The sequence below is a fragment of the Limulus polyphemus genome, unplaced genomic scaffold (assembly GCF_000517525.1).
Source record: "Limulus polyphemus unplaced genomic scaffold, Limulus_polyphemus-2.1.2 Scaffold228, whole genome shotgun sequence".
NCBI classification, from domain to species: domain Eukaryota; kingdom Metazoa; phylum Arthropoda; class Merostomata; order Xiphosura; family Limulidae; genus Limulus; species Limulus polyphemus.
This window is the reverse complement of record NW_013665838.1, coordinates 539,782-564,892: the sequence shown is the minus strand read 5'-3', so window position 1 is coordinate 564,892 and position 25,111 is coordinate 539,782. Positions and strand designations below refer to the sequence as shown.

The 25,111-nt window shown below is 31.3% G+C and overlaps 1 protein-coding gene across 1 annotated transcript in view; it reads right to left on the bottom strand.

Annotated features, from left to right (window-relative positions):
* The window catches only part of LOC106478579 (synaptogenesis protein syg-1-like), a 155,264-nt gene that overhangs the window by 21,425 nt on the left and 108,728 nt on the right, over positions 1-25,111 (bottom strand). Inside the window, exons 4-6 of the mRNA XM_022382194.1 lie at positions 16,156-16,359; positions 14,304-14,597; positions 1,732-2,022 (exon numbers count right to left, since the gene is read on the bottom strand). Coding sequence (XP_022237902.1) covers positions 1,732-2,022; positions 14,304-14,597; positions 16,156-16,359 — 789 coding nt within the window. The remainder of the gene's footprint in view (positions 1-1,731; positions 2,023-14,303; positions 14,598-16,155; positions 16,360-25,111) is intronic.

Genomic DNA, 25,111 nt, shown 5'->3' with positions numbered 1-25,111 from the left:
TAAACCTCGGAAGTTATAATTGTGATTCACGCTTATTAATATGGAACTTCATATATATATTCACCGGAACATTTATAAGTTTCGAACATTACAAGTCATTCAACTTCAGTGGATTCACATCGGACATTAGTACTTTTACGAAAACATTACCTAACGTCATTAGTAGGAAAAATCGGCGTGTGATCAGTGAATTTCACAGAGCTAGCTAGCTTCCTATCTAAATAAACTCGAAATTAACTCGCTCATTGTGAACACTCAATAAGACTTCAAGGAAGTTCCAGACTAGAAGGAAGATTTTATATTGCTTGTAAATTTGTAAAACTTTTGTATATATAAATCATTGTTTGTAATAACTATTTGTAATAACTGTTATTGTAAATTGTATTGTTCTTTACATATCAAAACATATTTGTATTAAAAAAGAAACTGTGTGTATCAATCTTGTTAGCAAATATCATAAATTGGGTACATATTGGCATTTATTTCACTACTGAATTTAAACTATCATTTAGCTCGGTTTCAGACCATTGGAAATTGTAATACGTTACGTAATAAAGTGAACAAGGAAATACTATATATTTAATGATATAATTTATTTGATTTACAAAATATATAGATAATGAAATCTTTTACACGTAAATTATAATTTTAAAAGCAATAATTTTGCATAAATTTCAATGAATCCAGAAACGTTTTATAAACAAATACAGCTTCTAAATTATGTACAAAAATAAAAATAGATAGGGAAACTACTGTTTTTGTTCTAAAATTTAAATGGTTTTTTCTCTTCACACTTTTCGAGACAAGTTAGACAATTCAACGAATTCAAGAAATACCATTACGATAACAAGATATTTTCCTTATTACATAATAATCGATATGATGTAACGAAATTAATTATCATGCTGAGCTCAGAGAAGATGCATATATGCATTGTTATGAGGCTTCTAAAGCAAAAACAACTATCAAAAAATGTTATTAGATGATCATAAAATCGAATGCTTATATTAATTTTAGAGAAGTTAATTACACAAATCACCTGCAGCATGCTTATTCACTTTAGCCAGTGAGACGATTTGATGTGCACATGGGTCAGTAACATATTACCATGTTTTTGAATTAATCTTTTTAAATGATTTTTAAAACCTAACTCGTAACTAATTGTACTAAACTAAATTATAAGTCATGCTATCCAAAGTTAACTTTGTATCAGTTATTGCTCATTTGTACTTTTAAGCTATTGAAAATTGTCATTATATTGAGATACAGTGAAACAAGCCATGAAGAAATATACCGCAGTTGCTTTTACTAACAGTCATAAGAAACTTTAATATTATCTACACGTTGAAATATCTAAGGATTTAACTGGTAATGTGAAACTAGTATTATAAGATAAAATATGATGTAAATACTAGAATCACTATACTATGGAATATCAATAGCTATTGCAATTACTATACTATGAAAAGTAATGAGGTTTAGAAACCAATATTTGTATAAGCTGATGCTATAGAATTGATTTATTCTTAGTGTTTTTTCTTCATTTGGCAGATCCCTGTGTATTTTAAATAATTTCAGTTAGGTTACGGGTCTAAATAACAATTCTTGCTGCAAAGCAAGATCATGAATGTTGAATTTCCCATTATTTAAATATATTAAAACGACAACACAATTTTCTGAACAAAGCTGAAAACACAACATTAAAATAGATGATATCGTACACTAACGTACACTTAACCTTCAGAAAGATCTCATTGCTGACACCTAGGCCTTCTATATTTCGTGCAGAACAGGAGAATCGTCCCTTATATTCTGGTAGTAAGCGCTGTAAAACGAGAGTTTGGTTGGTGATTATAATCCCCAAGGAGCTATTTGAAGTTATAGTTTTGCCTTCAAAATGCCAGGATACCTGCGACACCCAAGGGTTAGCTCGAATGTGACATTCAAAGTATACATCATCACCTTCTTTAATGTCTGTTGTTAAAATACTGGTCCCAAGGTCAAGTGACACCTGAGGTTTATCTGAAAAGTAAATAAGGATATCATTATTGGATTCAAATGTTTCTGCAAACTAATGCATTTGAAACATTTTATGTGTACTTCAAACGTTATGCCCCTCCTTCTTGATAGAAATATGAAAGTTTATAAAATCTTACGCTAAAAAGCAGTAGTATGAAGAACAGTCAAAGGATTTATAAAGCTCACTAGTTGGCTTCTGAAAGCAGATATTATACATAACTAGTTAAAAAGTGAAATAAATAAATCTATACACCAAATTACGCTTACAGAAACTGGTTATTTGCTCAACAATATATAAAAGTTACATATTCGTTAAGGTAAGTAAATATTTAAGAATCAATTATGATATGTTATTTAAATACAATAAATATTAATTATGTGAATTATAAACGTCACGGTAAATTGTATACAAACTAAATACAAGTATATTTAGGCAAAATAAAAACAGTAACCTAAAAAAATAGTGATTAAAGAAAAAAGTATTGCAAAACAATATATATATATATAATATGGAAAACGATAGATAAACAGAGGCTTATGTTATTAACAGATTTATGTAAAATAAAATAAAAGGGAAGACAATTTACACATTCCTAAATGACGAAGTGTTTCCAAACAATAATGTTACACAATGTCTATGAGCGCAGGTTTAGATAGCGGTGTAGTGTATAGTTATTATGAACATTCAACGATTGCTATGAATGACATAGCAGCAATAGGCCTAAATTGATCAGACCTAAGCCTAAACGGAAAATAATTGACGTTTCGACCTTATCTAAACGTTTTCATCAGAGGTATAAATGTTTAAAAAAGTAAAAACCAAGGACTAAACAGATTAAATAGTTATTAACTCCTGAGGAAAAGATTAATGGAGTGCACACTTAGTTTACTTCTGGTTTATAGGCCCTTATGGCCAAAGATGCTTGAACTCTAAAGAGTTTGTTCGTCAGACGCAAAGAATATAATATGAAACTGGTCTGTTAGGCCAGCTGAATTACATTCGCTTGAGAGTGCCTGAATATACGTAAGTTATTATAATTAGAGAAAAATGAATGTTCAGAAATTCTTTGTTGGAGATATCTCGTTGTTAAACGTATTTATAAACGCCTGATGATTTTTGTAATGGTCAAGTTTATTTGTGTAATTTGTGGAAATTGTCTTTAAATTGGCAAAACATTTAATGAAATAGAAACATATGATGAAATAGAAGCGGCTTGATCATTGTTATTAAACAAAACAAATGTTTCGACAATGTAGCTAATATGATGAAAGAAATTAATTTACAAATAACATTTATATTTCAGCTAATTTAAAAAATCTCAACGTTTCTTTCTTCACGTGTAGAAATAAAACAAATTAAAAAAGGAAAACTCTCTATCGTGATCACCAATTTCGTTTTGATTACTGTAAGCAGCTTTTCAGATTACACACACATCTTAAGTTTCTTGAAACAAAATCAATGAAATTATAAAAACTATAAATCTTAAATACTTCAAGAAATTATTTTTTTTAGCAAACTGATTTACAGAGGTAGTTTATAGCGCAATTCTGACAGCATTGTCACAGATCTGTCGGACTATCAACCAAGTTACGATAATAGATTGTCCTAAGTAGAGGTTTTGTTTGTTTGCAGTTAAGCTCACAACGAGTTTCGAAACCGGGCTTTAACGTTGTAAGTCAGATATACCTCTGAGCCACTGGAGGGGGGAGGAAGCAAAGTAGAGGTTTATCCTTTGCTTTTACAACTCCAGAATTCAACTTGTTTATTTTATGATTCCTTTTGAAACTTTTTCATAGCCGAAGAAGGTAAATCTATCTGAGTTAAGAGTGAACTAACCTTTAGTAATATTTGGCTCCATTGTGTGAACGTGTTTTGCTGAAACGGGCTGCAAACCGTGAATTCTCAGATTTAGAACCCGGGCACGCTAACCTTGTGCCACGCCCTTAAAAGGGGAAATGTATGGAAATATTAATAAAAACAGATGAGGGATTATTATTTGATTAAATTATTTGTGTTAATGTACTCATGAATATTTCACCAAAACCCCAACTCTTGTTTTCCTTGCTGAAATATTAAGCAAAAGACAAAAATTCTAAAATTGTCTCTATCTCTGTTTGGTACCTATAAAAGTATATTTATGCCAAATCCCATGTAATTTGGTAAAAAAATTGCCAGGTAATTGACCAAACACCCAAAAATTATGCTTTTTGTGAACCCTCCCCTAAAAAGACACTATATGTGTAAGGCTAACTTTTTTGTATGTTAATATGTTGGGCACATGAAAATTTATGTTTATGTCAATTTTCATCTTGACTGCTGTAACTATGACCACACAGGAGCCCAAAATGTACATTTTTGCGTTGCTTGACCTTGAATCCCACAAAATCCTAAAAATGGCCTACATGAAAATAGAAAAAAACAAAAACAACATGAAAAAGGCGTCTCGGTGTATAACTCTGCCAAGTTAAGTCAATCCGTCGAGAAATTAAGGAATGGCTGTCGATTGAAAGTGTTTGGAAAGAGAAGAAACAATAGAAAAATAGTATGTTTCTCTGCGGAAACATATGTAGTTAGTTCACAGCCATCACCACAAGTAAAGGATAAAAATAATCTGACAATTGTATTCCTATATGCTCGTAGCTCTGAACCTCTAAGTACAAAAAAAGCGTGTTTAAGAAAAATACAGCATTTTTAATTCTACGAAAAAGTAGATTTAACAACTAACATCAGCCATATTCCACGCAAGAAAATCCTAGTAATACAAAACAACTTGAAACATATCTTTGCCAACTAGAACCAAATATCACGGAAACTAACAAAGTCATATGACAATTGGGATTAAGGTGAGAAATGCAACATAAAAACACAACCCTAAACGTTATGTATTAATTATGGTTTATCTTAACACACACACACATCGTAGTATGAAAATAGTATTACGCTCTGTGGAGTGTATATTATACTTGTATTTTGAGGTCACACGTCTTCATAAAACATTTTAAAGTTCTGCATTAATCAAGAAGAGATAATTTTTTGGCGACTAAACCAATATTTACAAAACCTCATACGGTGGCTCCTTAGTTTTTCAACTACTCCTCTTTTACAATGGATTCAGGCTAAAATATCTAGGACATCATTTCATTCAGTACTGTAGTGAATAAACATATATTTTTAAAGGCTCATGAGATCAATTTCCGAAATCTGAAACGAATAAATAGATTTTACACCGAACTAAAATAAATTTAACTACTAGGCTAAAGATAACATAGCCAATGGCATTTACACGTAAGTGTACAAGTTCAGAAATTGTCACTAAATCTTAAAACATATAAAATCAATAAAGAAGAGTAAAAGCGAGTGAAATAGATAACACTATTGTTGGTCTTCGTAAACTTCATTAAGCAGTGAACAAGATTTACATGCAACATTAATGGAGATGGGACCATTACTGATATAAACATAACAACCAGACCAAAAGCTAGTTGTATAAACTGATGAAGTATGTAATGTATCATATTTAAAGTTTTAGTCCAGCAAATCATGAAGTCAATCACAAAAATAAATTCCGTACATGGTACTTACATGTTCATTACTACAACTAAAGTTTTATTTAGTTTAAATATTACTTCCAGATAAAAACTGTTAATACAAAAAATAACAGTTTTGCTGATGTTATTTAATATTGGTTCATTAATCATTTCAAAGACTGTTTTTATTCCTGTTTATAAACAGTGATACTTACAATCGATACTTGAATATTTCAAGCCTTTAAAAAATTTAATATTTATGTATGAGAGGCAAAATATTTTATTTCTAGGTTTAACCTATCACCTTTTCGTTGCTTACCTATGAAAAAAGTGTACACACTACCTATTCTTTAGAGAATGCCAAACCTCAGGAACAGCTCATTTCGCAGGAGGTGGGGGGTTGCAGTGTATGTATGAAATTTTTCACACAAAAAGTTAATTGTGAGAAAGTATAAAAGAAAAAGCAGAAAACAATAGGCCACAGAATATAAAACTATAGAATTTGTTTGTTTCCAAGTTAGATACTTCAAATAATGTTTTGTGTCTGTAATGGCACTTCAGACTTATAAAGTTAACTTGTATATCTTTTTTTAATAATTGTAGTACACAATACATAACGATTTAAATTATGTCGAAAAGAAGTAAATAGGATACGCTCTGAGATCTTTTACTTTTATGAAACACTTCAATTGCAATAAATTTAATAAAGTTGAATTTGTGTTACTATTTTCATCACGAATACTAAATAATTCATTTTAATAAAAACGTTACACAGGTACCTTTGTTGGGTAGAATAAGTTATGACCGAGGATGTTAAATAGTAAAGAAAAGTTGTAAAATAGTAGAAAACTGCGCATTAGAACGTGTATCTTGTTAAATAATTTTGTTAGTTTAACCGTATGAAAAATATATACTTGTATTAGGATTTGCCTTGATTTAGCCAGACTCAAAATTGTAGCATCTATGAGATTTGTAAATGAGTATTTATTCAGGCATCCTATTTTTTATCCTTTATTAAAGATTATGTGTTTTGTTTTCAACAGTTTCTCTATATGGATTATTTATCTAAATATGCGGCATTTTCAAACCAAACTCTAAACTTAGTAAGGATATGTTTCAATGCCATATATTTTTCAAAGAATATAGCATTATCTACATAGAGTTAAAAATGGTAGCATCTCCGCGAAGTCTTATTCCATTAGTGTTTTATTTATCACTCGTATAAGTATATTTAGGAAAATCTTACCTAAAAACAGTGATAACAAGTTTTAATATATTACGAATAATGACTGAAACTTCTTCTTAAACCTTATTACACAAGAAGGGAAATATGTTTTTCTTATTATATAATAAAGGTGAAGCTACATTTATTAGTGAAATATTACAACTGTGACTACTACACTATTCAGAGTCATGGATTGTTAATGGATGTTAATATATTTATTACTTTTATCACAATATTTGAAAAGCCGTGCTTGTTTTCATTTCTTATCGAGGCAAAAACTCACATGATTAGTTAGTTTTATTACTAATATTGATTTAGAGTTTATTAATTAATTTATAATAGTTTTGATACTCTGGTGTTTGCGTTATTTTTAATATGTGTGTTGCTGTCTTAAAATATATTTAAGTTATTCTAAAATTTTGAACTTAGTTTTATTCTATAACATTGCTGGAATAATACACAGTTTGATATTTTATCATCTGATGGGTAACTGGAACAATATATTTTTTTACTTTTCCAGTATATAAAATATCAAACATATATTATCAGCCGATAGAATAGGCGTACTTTGCTCATGATATAGAAAATATTCTATTGTTGTTGTTCTACTGCGTGAGGCACTTGAAACGGTTAACTCTTAACACGTTCGCTGACACCAGTAGTATTAATTATTCCTACCCTAGTGCCAACCACACCTTTCTTTTCTTATTTACCCCAGGTGTCTAATATTTATATGAGTAATTATAATATGTTTAATTAGCTGATTGAACCCACTTGTAATATGTGACCCACGTGATACATAACTAAAAGTCGATTGTGACCCATCGGTAGGGCACATAAGCTAATGTGTTAAGGTATCACCATATTTAAATACATTCAATTCAACTTCTGAAAGTGTACTTTGATTTTAAATATTAAAAGAACATTAGAAACATTTCTGATATTTATATGATAAAACCTTGGATAAGTATTACGATTAAAACATTTTTCGTACTTCAGGCACAGGTATTATGATTCAAAAGCTGTAGATATTGATAAATTAATCAAACCTTAGATCTTTATCATGCTTTTCTAAACTTTAAACATGGAGTAGTTGAACGTTATTTAAATCTGTACTTGTTGGACTGAATAACAACTATTGTTAATCTTCATAATATTAAACCAAGTTTATTGTTTTTTGACTAACTGATCGAAACACGTCATTTAAAATTTGACAATTATTTACTAAAATTTACCAACTTAGTGATATAAACATAATCCTTAATTTAAAAACAATCTGTTAAAACTTAAAACATCAATTTGAAAATATCTGTTAATCATAAGGAACAAGTTAATATAATAGTTTTTAATGGATTTATCTCTAAAGGAATTCAATTTTTAAATGTTGAAAAGGGTCATTTAGAAAACTAAAGAGGAAAATATCTGTGTTGCCATTACAACAAAAAAACCATAGTATTGAGTCTACAGAAAATGTAAATTTTAATTAAGGAAAGCAAATTTTGTTTTTTTGATTATTGAATGTTTTGCTAATTTACACGTGGGTTTTCTGCGCTAGTAGTAAACTAGAAGGAAAACAACTAGTAGACACCAACCATCGTTAAATCTTGTCAGACCGAGTTGATCGTCAAGCAATTTTTAAAAAGATACAAATTGTGAAGTTTGATACTAGAAGTTATTGTACTAGTTTTGATTTTAAGTCTCTTGACATTAATATTCCCCTCAAAGTCAAAAGTAAATCTTGTACGCCAAGAAGAAGGAAATAAATTGTGTTTTTCTAATCGAGTATTTTTACACTCGTGATTTTAATCACCGAGGGTTCATATATTTAGTTTAACATCGTTCTAAGCAACCTGACTGATGGTAGGAGATCAAAGAGTTATCTTCTTTACTGATGAAATTTTATTATTATTACTTGTAGTTTATCTTATTTACTTTTTAATCACATGATCAATGGTTGGTTACAATCTTGATAAAAAAAAACTCAGGTATTTATTGATGTACAACAAGTGTCTCAGTTCTTTGATTATACTAACAGTAAACACCATAATATAAAACTTAAATATTATTTGGAGTTTAATATGCTAATTAATCATCGTACAAATAGTTTTTATCGATTTTCTAAATACATTTAATTTCGAATAAAACCGCAACAAACTTTGGCTGACTACATCTAAGGAAGAATATTTTATCTTAGCTAATCATTAATAAATACGATAAGGAATACTTTAGAAGTGTAATGTTATAGTCCGACCGCTGATTTTTGTGGAATAATTACGTTAGTTTATATCTTAAGCACACAGTTTAATGAACGAGAATTTACAGTCCAAGGCTAGAGTTAAAATAAAATTTATTATGTATATATTTCCGTTGTGTGCGTTTTCGAAGAAAAGGCAAACGCAGCGTTTGAACCATAAATCTACTCATAACAATGCAACTTTTAGGTGTTCAGCTGTTAAAAGTTTTCTTTATTACAAAACATATACTTTTACTTGATTTTAGAGGTTTAAATGTATAGAGATTTCTTACCTTATTTGTCTTTCGTTTCAAGACTTTTGAGGACTTTCTCTAATTTTGAATTTATAGATTATAGAGGAAAAACGTTAATCAACAGCGCCTACCGTTAACCATTAGGTTGATCTTATTCGATCAAATAACAGGATTTGACTGTCATTTCTTTAACGACCTCAAAGAAATGAAAAACATGTTTTAGTGGCAATAGGTCGCGAACCGTGGAGTCTAAGCACGCTAAAGATTTAGATAGACCCGGAGAGTTCTTTGCCATTAAATTAATGCCTGCTATGATATAAGTTCTGATAATGTTTAAAAATACAAAATTGTATTTCATTTACAAAATTTTTTGGTCGGTGAATCACATCTATTAAAATCAATTATTAATGAAAGAATTCTTAAACGTTTCCCACGCTGAAGAAACTAGTATAAACAGAGTTTATAATTTTTTACCTCTAGTCGTTTAAAAACATGTACCATTCATTTCCTATAAAGATTCTAAACAATTAGTTTGCTCGTGGATTTGTTTTTTAAAGAAATATGTTACCGTAGCATATAATAAATTCAGAGGGACGTTGAATTGTGTCCTATGAATAATATGCTGACTTCTTTATGCGTTATATCCCCAATCCTTTTTAAGCCGAACTATTTTTTACACCTAAGCTGTTTTTGATTAAATATCATGATTTTTTGTCAATACACACCAACAAACCACAGCTAATAAGAAAGTGACACTCGATAGAAACCAGCATTAGCTTTATTATCGCAATCCTATTATTTGGAACAGACCTATACTCTACAGAACCAACCAGATTATTTCAAATATTTGGTAGTAGTTTTCCTCTCTAAAACAATGTTAATAACTTCCTTTATAGTAACGCCATGGAATCTAGACTACTAGTTTCCTGTCATCACCCACATGCACTAGATACAGCCGTATCAAACATCTCTGTTTACGCTAATCGCTTAAACTAATATCACGTCATGCTAAACGTTCTTTATTTAGGATAACTTCATAAAATTTGTAAATTTGTGCTTAAAAGTTGGCAATGAATAATGAATAATAACCGTTCACCCGTATGATTCGTTTGAAAACTTGAGCTAGAACTGATAATCTAGTTTGCTTGACCTAACCAATACTTATGTATCAGCACGTCCTTTCAACCTATAGATTTGATGCTCTAAATGAGCCGTCTTTAATCCGAAGGACAAAAAATTAAAAAACGGTACACTTTTAGTCTTAGGTGAAGCTGTAGTAAAAATATTAGATCGATAGCCAATGTGACCTTTTGCTTAGACGTGCGCAAAAATTGTCGTCAAATTTGAGCGGTTTTTTTAATAACTTTGCACAAGTGGTTTATACTTACGCCAAATGAAACTCTTAATTGTAGGATGAAAGTTCTATCAGTGTACAAAATTTAACAAAACAAAGCAAATGAAAGTAAAGTATGGTTTTTCTGTTAAATAAAGTTGCGGTAGTGTTGGTGTGAAGAAGAAAAACTAGGTGCGAAACTCAATCAAAATTGGAGGTTCTATATCTCAAGTATTTCTTAATGGATTGCCTTGAAATTTGATATGTGAAGTAAGAGTCCAGTTCACTAAAAATATGTGACAGTTTGGGTTACCACAGTCCGAGATACAAAAGGTGGAAAATCATTAAACTATCACGCAGATTGTTTTAACCGCACGACGATTATGAATAGGCGATTGAATTGGCACTATAAAACAATAATGAACTTAACATAAAACAAGTATTACAGTAGGATTAGGTAATTATTTGCCAACTTGAAGTCTTAATGGTTAATGCCTGTGGTCATAGTACTCAAATGCGTTGGGAATATTCCATCTATCAGATAAAATCCAAACGCTGACAATAGTCATGGAAGATCAATTAATGGTATGGAGCTGAGTGATTGCACCTATCACATCTGAACCCTACTGCGTTTCACTGTCTACAGCCAGTTGTGGAAGGGTAGTTACCCTTAAATTTCTGGTACAACCTTAAAGTTGAAATGAAACCACCCTCTAATTTCTAGAACGAAAATTTCCCAGCCTCCGCTCTTTTATTTACAGAAAGATATTAAACAGAATTAAAACACCCACCTTAATAGTTCTGACATTCCCAACCTCCTCCGTTTCTCTTGACGATTTGTTCAAGTACAACACGGAAAAGCTGATACAAACCCAGTTATTTGAAGTTAGTATGGATAGTTTAACACAAGTAAAGCAAAATGAAAAATCTTATATAGTAATAAATTTTAAACATAAAGTATATGATGGATTATCTCTACCTTACCTAATCCATAAAAATTTTCAAGAAAACATTTTTCCATCAAATCATTACAATCTATAGTTAGTTTTAAATATAATAAACCTATAGGACCTCATCTCTTTTCCTATCAAAATTCATTGCAGAATTTAATCCAACAGAAGTTGACAAATTGTCTTGTAACTGTAGTAACAAGTAACTTTAAGGACTCTCTTCATGATCATATAGTTACAAGTTATTTAGAGTTATCAAGGATAAGGAAATAGGGTCAATATTAGAGAAAGGTACTAAATTAATAATTTAAAAGAAATTACAAAAAAGCGAAATCTTAAAATACTTGGAGAAAAATATTGATAACAATATTATTAAAATAAGTAAAAAATCTTATTAGCCTCCATGTTTATTTTTGTATGGATACTATATTTTATTGATTCCATAAAAAATCAGTTAGAAACTTTAAACTTCTCTAAGTATAAAATAGATATTTCTTTCAAATATAAAAACTTCAAGAACAATTTATTATTACCCTGATTGATAAATCTAGCTGTACTTTTCTTTTTGTGTGTAAAAATCATATGCCCATATTTTAATTAATGAAATGAGTACTACAAACACACTTACAAGAAGTGCTTTAAATATAAATATAGTTATCACAAATATAAAGAAAACTATTAAAAATGGAATATACATACAGATTATTCTTGTTCTAACTTACCATTTTTATATGCCATTAGCTGGAGTACCCGACCGTTGGGCGTATGAAATAAAAACTCGTTTGTAACAAAGGATAGGAAATTGTGCATGTATTCTTTTTCTTAACATAATAAACACTAAACGCGCAAAAAAAATACATAAAGAAAGACACTGTTTTCAAGAATTCTGTCAAAACGAAATTAGATTGGGGTCGAAACCCCCTCATGAACTTCCTCATGTCATCCTGTGTCATTGTGTGAAGCTGTGATGATTTGGTAATTTTTTTCTTTTGGAAATTAGATATGAAATTAGATGGGGGATCAACTCATTACCTTCCTCGTGTCATCTTGTATCACTGTCTAAAGTTGGGTGCTGATTGATTAAGAAATGTGGAAACGTATAAGGAACAGATGGCTGAACAAAGAGACACAAACTTAACTTTATATACATGTTAGATTCCGAAACTGCATGAAACTGCTGTTAAGCTCAGGTTTATTATCAATTATTTAAATACAGTTACTAAATCTGATTCTGTTGTATTCAATTATATTCTAGATGTCTTATCTGATTGAAATAAAATAAAAATACTGTTATCAAATAATTCAGACAATTTGGATCATTAAAAATAACATTTTAGTTTTGTATAGATTATTTAAGTTCTTTAAAAACAGCCAACTCTGTAATTACATATGATTTCACCACAATATATGCTAAAATAGGTTTGAAGTATTTAATCAGGATATCTAATGACTCATTTGATAATTTTATAGGTACAGAAATAAAAATTCTAAAATTTAAATGAACTAAAATTCAGTGTAAAAATATACTTCATTTTTGTATTCATAATTGTTGTATTAAAATCAACGAACAAGTAAATAGACAAACAGTGGGCATTCCACTGAGGGTTAATATATTTTCGAACATGACCAGTCTGTATCTGTTCTTCTATAAAAACCCACTTTTGAAACAGGTATTAAATCCTAATTTGTACATCTACACTTTCCGTTACATAGATAATGTATTTTGCATAAGCAACTTGAATTTTTTTTTTCAAACTTAATATATCCAAGAGAACTTACAAAAGAAAGAATCAATAGTAATGATGTTCACGCAAATCATTTAGATTTAGACTTTAATCTTGTAAAAGGCAGAGTATGGTTAACTAACTGATAAAAGAAGGGAACTTCATTTTCCCACCCCTTGTCTACTCATCCCCAATAGTGTTATTACGTTTATACGGTTAAAGGTATTACATCTCAATTAAAAAGGTTTTTAACAGTTTATAGCAATAGTAATTCTTTTATAGATAATGTTTTATTATTCATAAATAAACTGAAAGGTAATAGATATATTATTAGACATTATTATTCAAACAAATCTTTATACTTTTGTACGAAAATGTTTGAAAAATAAATTCTCGATTATGGAAAATACCTTATGGAGAAATTAGAGGTTGTTAGTTACTCAAGTTATAAGTAGTTAACTGTGTAAATGGAAATGTTCAGTACATCGGACGGAAAGACTAACTTTAAGTTCATGTAGCTGGGTTTGTCTAGGCTTTCTCGCGTTATACTTGAACAAATCATCAAGTGAAAGGGGGGAGATTGGGAAAGTAAAAACTATTAAGGTGGGGATTTTAGTTCTGTTTAACATCTTTTTATAAATAACAGGATGGAGGCTGGGAAATTTTACATTCTAGAAAGTTGAGGGTGGTTTTTTTATACTTTAAGATTGTATCAGAATTTTAAGGGTAACTGCCTTTCCATAACTGTCTGTCGACAGCAAAAGGCAGTAGGAGTTCAGATATTGTGGGTGTAAGCACTCAGCCCCATACGATTAATTGCTCTTCCATAGCTGCTGGCTAGTTTAACACCAGCGTTTGAATTTTATCTGATAGATGGAATATCCTCAATGCATTTGAGTGTTATGACCACAGGCATTATCAGTTATCACTTCAAGTTGACAACTTGGAAGGACAATGGCAATTAATTAGTTAATTCTACTGTATTGCTTTTTATTGTATATATATATATATATATATACTTTCTCCCAGCTACTTACAATAGACTCCCAGTCTCCAACCATCCTCTATGGCACTTCCTGGTATGTTTGGATTAACAGCTCTACAGGACAGGTACTTCCCATCATCAGAAGTAGCTGGTATGAATGTGACACTACTCATTTGAAGATCGAACTTGTCTACAGTAACTTCTGTTTGTTGAAGTTGTTGGTTTCCCTTCCACCACGTGATATGAGCCGCTGGTCGTGAACCGCTTGAGGAACAGAAAAGTTTCACATTTTCACCGGCTGAAAGAGGGCGCTTTGGGGATTTAATTTTCACTCTTTCGGGTTTTACTGGAAAGTTAAAGGAGAGAATAAATGTATAATAAAAGCGATATTAACTTCTTTATAACGCGGAATAGAAACGTGAAAGAACAAATCAGATAATTAATAACGAGGAATGTATTCTTACAACATAGAACCTAGGAACTGTTGTGGTGTAAACGCCTTTTACAAGCTGGCGACGCATGATTGTATTTAATTATACTTGTCAAAAGACATTAATTAGTATTAGGCCTATTATATTTCTAACACTCCATTCTTTATCTAGGGATTTTCAAAAGTTAGAATAGTGTATAATAATAGTATTTTAATCAATCCAGAGCTCATCTGGTCTGCTGGTAAAATAAACAAAATAGCCGTTGGCAGTGGAAAGCTACACAATGGGCTATTTGTGCTATGCCCACCACGGGTATTGAAACACGATTTCTAGCGTTGTAAGTCCGCAGACATACCGCTGTGCTACTGGGGGGCTGGAAATGGCGAACATAGTGTTATTGAAACTATTATTAAACAATTTTCTCATTCTTGAAAATCCCTAAAGGACCAAATAAAGAAAGTAATGTTCTAATGAATATGATAGGTTTGATACTAATGTAAATAAATATAAATATAGAGTCATGTTTGAAATCCAAACTAAAAATTTGTTTGTTGTTAAGTACCAAGCTACATAATGGACTATTCTACAAACCACGGGTGTCGAAACCCGATTTTTAGCGTCATAAGTCTGCAGACATACTGCTGAGCCGCTGGGTGGTAAATGTAAACCCTTTTTTAATTAAATAAGTCTTATGACGAACGATTTTCTAATTGTTGCATAAAAGTATCATACATCCTTTCAGTATTACTGCTGGTTGATTAACGCTCACATTTTATTTAATAAAAGGCATATTAACGTTAAGAAAAATAAAGATGGTAGACATTCAAATATATATACTAATGCAAAGCACAGAAAACGCAGACTGTGATATGGTATGTTACCTAGTGTAATACTTTAAAATTATAGCATAATTAAAAGCTTAATAGTGCATTACAACAAGTCCTGAGAATATTTGTTATTTATATACTCACTAAATAGAACACTTTAAATCAAAGTTAATTTCACACTTACAATGAACTGATAAAAGTTGAAGCCTGAATTATATATATATATATATATTGTCTACACGATTTTTCATTTAGCCTGATTAGAGCTCATACATTTAAGGTTTGGCTAACTGCAGCGAGTATCATAAATTTAAAAATTCTGATAATATTTAGCAGATGAGCACGGTCAGTTGATATAATGGTCATCAAACGTTTAAAGAATTTCAGTTAATGTTTTATTTACACATCGTTAGTTAAATTAGTACATTTCTTTTCGAGCTTAAGAGCCTACCGAAGATAATATATAATTTTGATGTATGTATTTTAAAAACAAATAGATTAAATTGAAGTGTATAATACAATTCACCATTGTATGTATATATTTAATTAATTTTCAAATTATATCGTTCCAGAACATTTTCTAACACTAAAAAGCAGCCAACTATAATACTTTCAGTGCTTATGGTTATCAGGCTTCACTACTTACAGTTTAAATCTAAAGTAATGGACACAGAGCCAGGAACTGTGATGTTACTGTTTGAAGCCATGCATGTGAGGACGGAGAGAAGATCTTCTCTTTTCACACTGTCGATGGTTAGTTCATTATCGACAACGTTGTGAGGCTTAAACGTGTAACTATCATCGAGTAATATCTTCTCTTTCCACCATGTGACAGAAGGTCGAGGCTTACCTGTGGTAGGTAATAAATGACCAAAGGTTCAGAGGAGAAACTATTGAAATGAAATAGTGGTAAAAATCAAGTTGAATATGGTTGTAACGATTATTATTTTGTTGGTATAAAGTTTCTCCTTGTCCACACATGCGTATAGTATTGTGGCATATTAGTATTAATATATCTTAAGACATCATGTTTAAAACGTTCACCAGGTGATTTGCTGGGTGGTATACTGACACACATACACACGCACACTGAATGGAGGCTTACTTCAAGTATTTCTCTTACAATATATCATTGTATTCATACACTGTGCACAGTGATACTAATAGGTACTACAGAGGAGCTACAAATGGGACTTCAACTAGTCTTGGACACTGAATGGTAGTATACTCACTGCGTTATAAGCTTCAATACTGTCCACTACGATACTGATAGCCACTACAGGGGAGATACAGTCATGTACAGTTGTGACAGTCAGTCTCACCTTTCGTTGATAAAAGAGTAGTCCAAGAGTTGACGTTGGGTAGTGTTGACTATATGTCTTCCCTCTAGTTAATCGTTGCTAAATTAGGGACTGCTAGTGCAGATAGCCCTCGTGTAGCTTTACGCGAAATTCAAAATAAACTAAATAAAACTATATACTTTTCGTTAACAACAGATCTGATCGACAATTAAACACCGAAAAAATACATCTTATGAACAAATGACTCAACTTTGCTGTCACTCCCAAAAATATTTCATCCATTGAAATGAAAGCATGCCTGGTTAGATCTTATTAGAAGACTAGTGATCTATTCCACAAAGGCCGAGAATATAACAAAAAGTACGGAAAACAGCCATCACAAAGAAGACAACACAGATACCATGTCTAATGATAATAAACAAATCGTCTTTACAGGTAAAACAGAAAAATTCCATTTCTCCGAAATACCCAAATATGGTATTTTAAACAGCTTTTCAGAGAATTCTCAAACAAAACCACCAACATAATTTCTCAAAAGAGAAAGTTAAAAGTAACCAATGAAACAGAGATATTCAATGAATTGATAATCCTGAAACAAAACAATAACATCAAAATATTAAAAGCAGATAAGACAATGCCATCGTAATCTTGAATACCGATGGGTACAATCAAACAATGAATGTTATCATATCAGATACAAATATATTTAAGCCAAACTTCACATATCCAACAACAACACGTGAAAATTAACTAAACTAAACTAAACACAATTTCTGAGCATCTTTACTCCTACTTATGTAAGACCAACTCCTGTACACCACAGCTATGTGAAACTCCCAAACCACATGAACCTCATTGTTCACTAAGACCCATAATGTCGATCTATGAATCATTTACCTATAACCTAGGTAAATACATCGCGTGGACAATCTCTACATATATAACATCAGCAGACTCCTTTTTTCAAAGACGCCTTCAACTTTAGAACTTTACTAGAGTAACTATACCATAAAGCCCTAATGGTTAGCTTTGACATAGTCTCTCTCTTCACTAAAGTTCCCACCACAGAAGCCAGTGACATAGCATTAGAACCCCAACAACCAACTAGCAACTCTTTTAGAATTTGCTATCTCTAAAACTAACTTTATGTTCAACAACCAAAACTACATTCAGATAAATGGTTTAAGTATGGGCAATCCGGTGCCACAGATCCTAGCCGACATTTTTATGATACAGATTGAATCTCAAGCCACCAGTTTAAAATCAAACCCACCAATATATTGGTGCAGATATGTAGACGATACATTTGCCGGATTCACATCTATAGAACACCTAAACAAATGTTTTCAAACACATTAACTCCATACATTCAAATACTAAGTTCATTAGTAAATACGAAAAAGATCAACAACTATCATTTCTAAACCTCAATATGACAAGAAGAAATCCCCCAAAAAATCACTGATACTGGACTGTATGTTCTCTGGAACTCGGCACATGAAACAAAACAAAAACTCAACATACTAGAAAACCTAACAAACATAGTCAGAAACCTTTGCTCACTTGACAAACTCAGAAGTCAATCATCTAAAACAAGACTTTATCTTATAAAAACCGTCTAAAGAATTATTCACAGAAACCACAACCAACAACACAATAGACAACAAAACAACTAACAACAAAACACTACACTGCTGCATACTTTACATTCCAGATATCATCGACAAAATAACTAACGTTTGGAAAAAACTCGTAATCAAACATAACATTCCAGTAAACACTAAATTCATTCAAAAACCAGGTCCAAAATTCAAATCTAAACTATGTAAAAACTACTTTGACAAGCATAATACTAACGTCTTATATAAAATACAATGCAACAACTTCTATGATTTCTATATCTGAGAAACAAGCCGAAAAATGGAAACCAGATTCATTGAAAACAAAAAATCACCTTCCCATGTTTTGAACATTGTACCACAAATAACCACAGTATAACCATAGAAAAAACTAACATACTAAGTAAATAAACCAAAGTAAATAAACGAAAAATTAAAGAAGCTCTTCTAATACAAAAACGTAAACCCACATTAAACCAGCACCAAGAAACGGTTATATATCTATACTAATAATTCCTTAATGTTAATTACCATATAATATGCTACATATTTACTGCGCCCCCTACAATCTTATACCTATCGTTACTGCCGTCTACACGACAAGTGATCAATAACGTTCGCTTTTTTAGAGCTCATTCTTAACCTGATGATGATCTAAAGAGGTCGAAACGTAGTTGCTTGTTTTGTGATTTTCAAATATAAGTCTTCAATACCCACATCAGCCGTTTCTACTATATATATATATACATTGTGACGGGTTTATTATTATATATTTATTTTAATATCAACGTTTGTTTAGATTAAGTTTATATTTAGAAATATGCATAGCTTATACTGTTAAATATGTATTGCAAAACTCCCGCCTATTCTCTAAAGTTGTAGAAGATTCTTCTCTGGTGTAAAAATCAACAATATATGTTTGTACATAAAAGGTTAATGTAGCTTTGTATTGTTACGTAATATGAATTTTCGAGAAACTCTCCACACGCTTATAAGTATAACCAACGAGACGCATCAAAAAAGTAGTATTTATTATTAGTTTGCTATAAACTTCGGAAGCTATAACACTATAACGCTTATTAATCGGAGAACATCAGATATTTGACCAGGAGCATTCATAAAGTTCGAACATTACAAACCATTTAACTTCAGTGGATTCTCATCGGACATTAGTATTTTTACGAAAACATTATATAATTTCAAGGTGAAAAACTCGGCGTGTGTGGCTGGTGAATAACGAAGGACAAAGCTAGCTAGCTTCCTGTTAAGCGAATTTTACCTACATCAACTCATAATTATCTCGCTCAATCTTATTGGCAAATATCATAAACTGGAGATATATCGACATTTATTTAAATACTAAAACCAAAGTACAAGTTAACTCAGTTTCAGACCTTTTGAAATTCTAATACGTAACAGCATATATAACGTATGAATGTCTTTTGGAGAGAAAAAGTGGATACTCAAACTGGAGAAGTTGACTATAAATCTAAGATGCAAACATTGAGCAATCCATTGTAAGCTTTTATCTAAAATGGCAGAAATTCTCTATCCTGTAAGAGAAACAAATGTTGGAAAATAACTCAGAAGAGTCGCAATTGGATGTTTGTTACTCTCTTGACATGATTGCGTAGAATTGAATTGATTTTTCATCCATAATACATAATTGTTTAACTTTCTTTAGAAAATAACTTTAAATCAGTAAAAGACAAGAATTTTACAGGATTGCTTGAACAACAAATGCATGTAAATTGCTGCCTAACATTATGTCTTAGGGCCAAGCGATTATTCATTATTTCCAATTAAGATCTGAATGTAAAACAAATAAAATTCACTAATCTGGTTTGTAATATGAAAGTTGTAAATGTAGATTATTATTTAAAAAAAAACAATCAAAGTTATCAAATTAAAATTTAAATGTCCTTGCAAAGTGGGAGACTTAATGAAGAAAACGAAGCTGCATGAAATTAGGAATAGGAGTATGAAACAAATATTTAATTCATGTCGTCAAATAATTAATGCTGGACGATATTTAAGAACACTGTCAGGTACACATATTAAAATATTTATCAGAGAGGACTCTCCTTCAAAGTAAGCTACAAATATATTTTAAAATCTAGAATGAAGTAACAAAACTAATAGCAGTCTACTCGAATTTGATAATATTTCATTTGTAGTGCATTTTTAGCTGGTGGCACAATACAGTGTACAATTAGTGGATAATCGTAATTCTTAATAGATGGCATTCAGATAATTGAGTGCGGTAATAATTCACGACTTTTTTTTCAAGAATAAGACTCAAAACTTTCTACTTAATCCCTTAATGGATTAAACATCGCCTATTTTAGAACCTTTACGAGAGATACAAATAACAAATATTTTTGAACTGATCAGTACAAATGAAATATGTTACGTATCATATGAATCTTTGTTAATTAAGCAACTGCAATATCAAATAATAATATTTTTTTTATTTGTCTAGAATTGCACGAAACCTGAAACAAACACTGGCGGACGTATTGACCTCTATATTCTGTGGAAGGATACCATTAATGACACATATTATAACTATTACATTCTACAACTTTTTGAGGTGGCATATGTTGGTGAACTTGACACGGACTTCAGTCTAATGAATAATCACAATAGATCTTATTTTACTATACTGACTAATACATTATTTGAAAAAACAATGACTGATCTAATGCAATGTTTTGTAGGCTCACTATTCTTCATTCTTATTCGGTAAGTAGGGGATATTCTTAAGGGGCGGACCACTCTGAAAAGAGTGGTCGATTATAAGTTAGGACAACGTATATAACGTGTTCTTAAATATTAAATATAGGTATCAGTCTGCCTTTATTGTTTATGGAGAATGAACTTCATAATGAAGTGAAATGTCATAAACTCTAAAGACGTAAAACGAATATAATAAATGTTTTCTTACAAGGGTAGCCTCAATGACTAATAATTTACATTCCAAATTAAATGAGAAAACATCAATAGTCTTACAGAAGGCTTAGTATATTATACTAAAACTATTTTTCTATGCATATTAGCAAGTCACGTGACAGTCATAGCCGATATAACGTCGTAGTGGTGTGGCATGTATCAGAAGTAAATTTTTACATTGTTTGACATTTGTATATTGCGTGATACCGCAGGAAAATTCTCTCAATGGAAATGGTATGTAACAACCCTTTCCGACTCAAAGCATCCAACACTCGGAGCATAAAAAGGTGTTCAAATCGGGAATTTAGAATTTACAAGATGGAGATATCTTAATTTCACTGTGAAAGAAAGGAATCTAGATTAAATCAGCCCTCATTTTGCTAATGTGATCAACACATTCGTTGAAAAACAACAATAATTAGTGGACTAATAGAATGTCTTGCATGGTCACTTCCTCAGTTTCTTCGAGCACATATGGGATTTTCTCAGAGAACGCATGACATATAGTCAGTTGCCTCAAACTACTAATGATGCCCTAGTAACAGCTCTTTCGAGAGAGTGAAATTAGAGATTCTGGAACTAAATCACCTAAAAAATATTTAGTTTTATTCTTTATTTCATTGGTATCGTTTCAAGCAAACGCTCTTTTCAAGCCAAAAACAAACCTTTCGGTTAATGACTAACCAATGCAGGACGTTCTGAAAGGAAATAATACACCCTAAAAAATGTAACGCGAGATAGAAACAGAAGAGTTAAACTTTATAATAACGACAATATAAGTTAAAGAAAATAGTGACTGTTTATTGGTTAGTATTAAAGAAGTAAACAACGACTAAGAAAAAATATATTAAAATATACAAAATCAGTTAACAAAAACATTTTAAAAAAATACTGAAAGAAGTGACATTAGAAAGGTTATTTTAAAAATTATAAGAAGCTGAACCGTTAATATCAAAAGGACTTATATAACCAAAATTTAAAATGATTTCTTTTACGATTCTGATTCTTTACTTCATGTCATATTATTTAAAATGTGAATGAAATGAGCAACTTTCTTGAAGTGTCCACCTACAAGATTAGTTGATTTTTAATCAAAATTCTACCTAAATGTTCTTGTACGCATTCAGAGAGCATACGGCTGGCTTCTCTTCGTAGATTTAGTCGAATTTGTTACAAGTAATGTAATTAATGAAACATTTAGAGATGAACTGGCTATTAATACAAAAGGTTCACTTAGGACCCTTAACAGGTGTTCTATGATCAATGTGTGTTGCATTGGATCTTCTGAAAGTTGTACTTACCAAAGTCACAGTGGTATAGCACGTGCCAATAGCAAATTTAAGCATTGTTCATTATTTGTATATAGTATGATACTACCTGAAACTGATTGCATTTGGGAAGGGTTTGTGACACCCCTTTTCCACAAAAAAAAAATATAATTTTCATGCACAAAGGTATGTTAAGATCGGAAATTTGGAATTTCCAAGATGTGGATATCTTTTGTACTTAATGACATTGTAAAACAATCGAATATGAATGAACATGGGGTTTCATGACCACTAAAAAAATACCCGCATCAAGTCATATCCCAGCCATGCTAAGCAAAGGTTAACGTTTAGTAGTGAGAATATGCACATACAGTGATCAGTGGAAAAAACTGTCCACGTATCTCAGGGTACACTACACAACATTATCAAGAAGGGTATCCATTTGGGAAAGTGACACAAGTCACATATACACTAGTTGCTTCCATGACACATCCGTTCAACTACTGCACACCACAAGCAGCTGACAAATAGAATAGATATTCATGCTATTCCATGTGAAGAAATACCAGTCTTGTTGGTTGATGTAGCACTTAAGAATTTGTGAATGATAGGTATTAGGAAACTGTCGTCCTCGACAATAGATAGATTATGGAAAGCTGCGTGAACTATCTGTATGATTTTTACCTGACAGCATAATAACATACTTTTTCAATATAAACTACGTTGCAGGGCTATTATGAAAATGCATGGCTGTCATATATATCATAACCAAACGTACAAAAATATAATGTAAAAATTATGGTGAGGTTCCAAACATTTTATTATAATATATCTAACCTCTTTAATTGTATAAAAATTAACTGAGAGTGACCGAAGTTATTTTAGAACACTTTGTTTTCCATGTCATAGCCAACATATTATATACACCAATAATCTTTGAATTTCATTGCACAGTGTACAATATTTCTAAAGAAAAATATATATATATACGTACACGAAAAATGGCACGTGATGATTTGTTTGTTCTGTTATAGAAAAGGGGTCAAGGGAGCTACTAAGTTCTTCTCAACCTAGTTACACACAGAACTGGTCACTCGATCAGGATGTCACGCGATCTCTCTAATATGGAAGACGGTTTTACCATAGTACAAGTTGTACCAAAATAGACAGCAACCTTTTCCGTTGGAAGATCATGCATCGCTCCACGACATAATTTCCTTGTTCCAAAACTAGAGTGAACCTCAATCACATGGGGATGGTCTGTGTTTACACTCGTGTTTTAAAACCTTGATTGTGTTTTCTATAAATATATATTGTGTTACAGCGTACAAACTTGTGTGAAGTCTTTTTCTTTTGCTAAATCAGAATCAGTCAAAGTCAGGGAAATTCATGCAGCTGGTCTACAGTTCCATTTTTGGCGAGCCTCCAGTTATCCATGGCCAGGTGGTTAGGGTGCTCGACTCGCAACCTGAGGGTCGCGGGTTCGAATCTCCGTTCTACCAAACATGGTCGCCCTTTCAGCGTGGGGCGTTATGATGTGACGGTCAATCTAACTATTCTTGGTAGAGGAGTAGGCCAAGAGTTGGCGTATGTGGTGATGACTAGCTAGATAGCCCTCATGTAGCTTTGCGTGAAATTCAAAAACAAACACACCAGTTATCCTACAGTCCCAAACCGATTACTCTAGAGTAAAATCAGTGTAAAAGAAGATGGGATTTTTTCTTTATTTAAAAATAATGTTTTAGAACGTTAAATTGTTCAGTTGTTTTTATTTAATTGTTAAAAAGGAAAAAGGAAGGAAGATAATAATAATAATAATATGTTTGTTTTAAGATTTTTTAACTATAAGAAGAAAAAATAAATTTATCTGCTTGTCACAATTAAAAAATTATAACCTTTTCGCAAAACAATTAATGATCTTCTTTTTTAGCTTAAGGATGCATATACATTTTTTACAAACATTTAAAAAGAAAGATACTTGATTTTGAATGGGTAATTATAATTATTGTATTTTTTCCACATGCACCGCAGTTTAAAGTTTCAAAGATAACAAAATCTTGATTTATTCCTTTTAATGAAATAGATAGGCATAGATCGTTTAACTGTATTTGCATTTTAGAATTCTCAATTAGATATCACAATGCCTAAACATATAGTTCAGAGACCACACGGTTTAGACATAGTCACTCCTGAATAAATACATTTTGTCTGGATGTTATTGCTACAGTTATATCCTCTATATCTAAAAGTGTGAAACACCTTCAGAGGAATATCACTGATTGAAGCTTGCTGACCCACAGATAAGCAAGATAAGCACCAGAACACGTTCTGCAGTATCAGGAAAGACCGCAAATATAATTGTATGACAGTTAAATTGTGAATAAAAAAAAATGCATTGGCACACCATTGACTAATTATTTTTATTTCATTTCCGACACTATGTATGTTGCATTAATTATGCA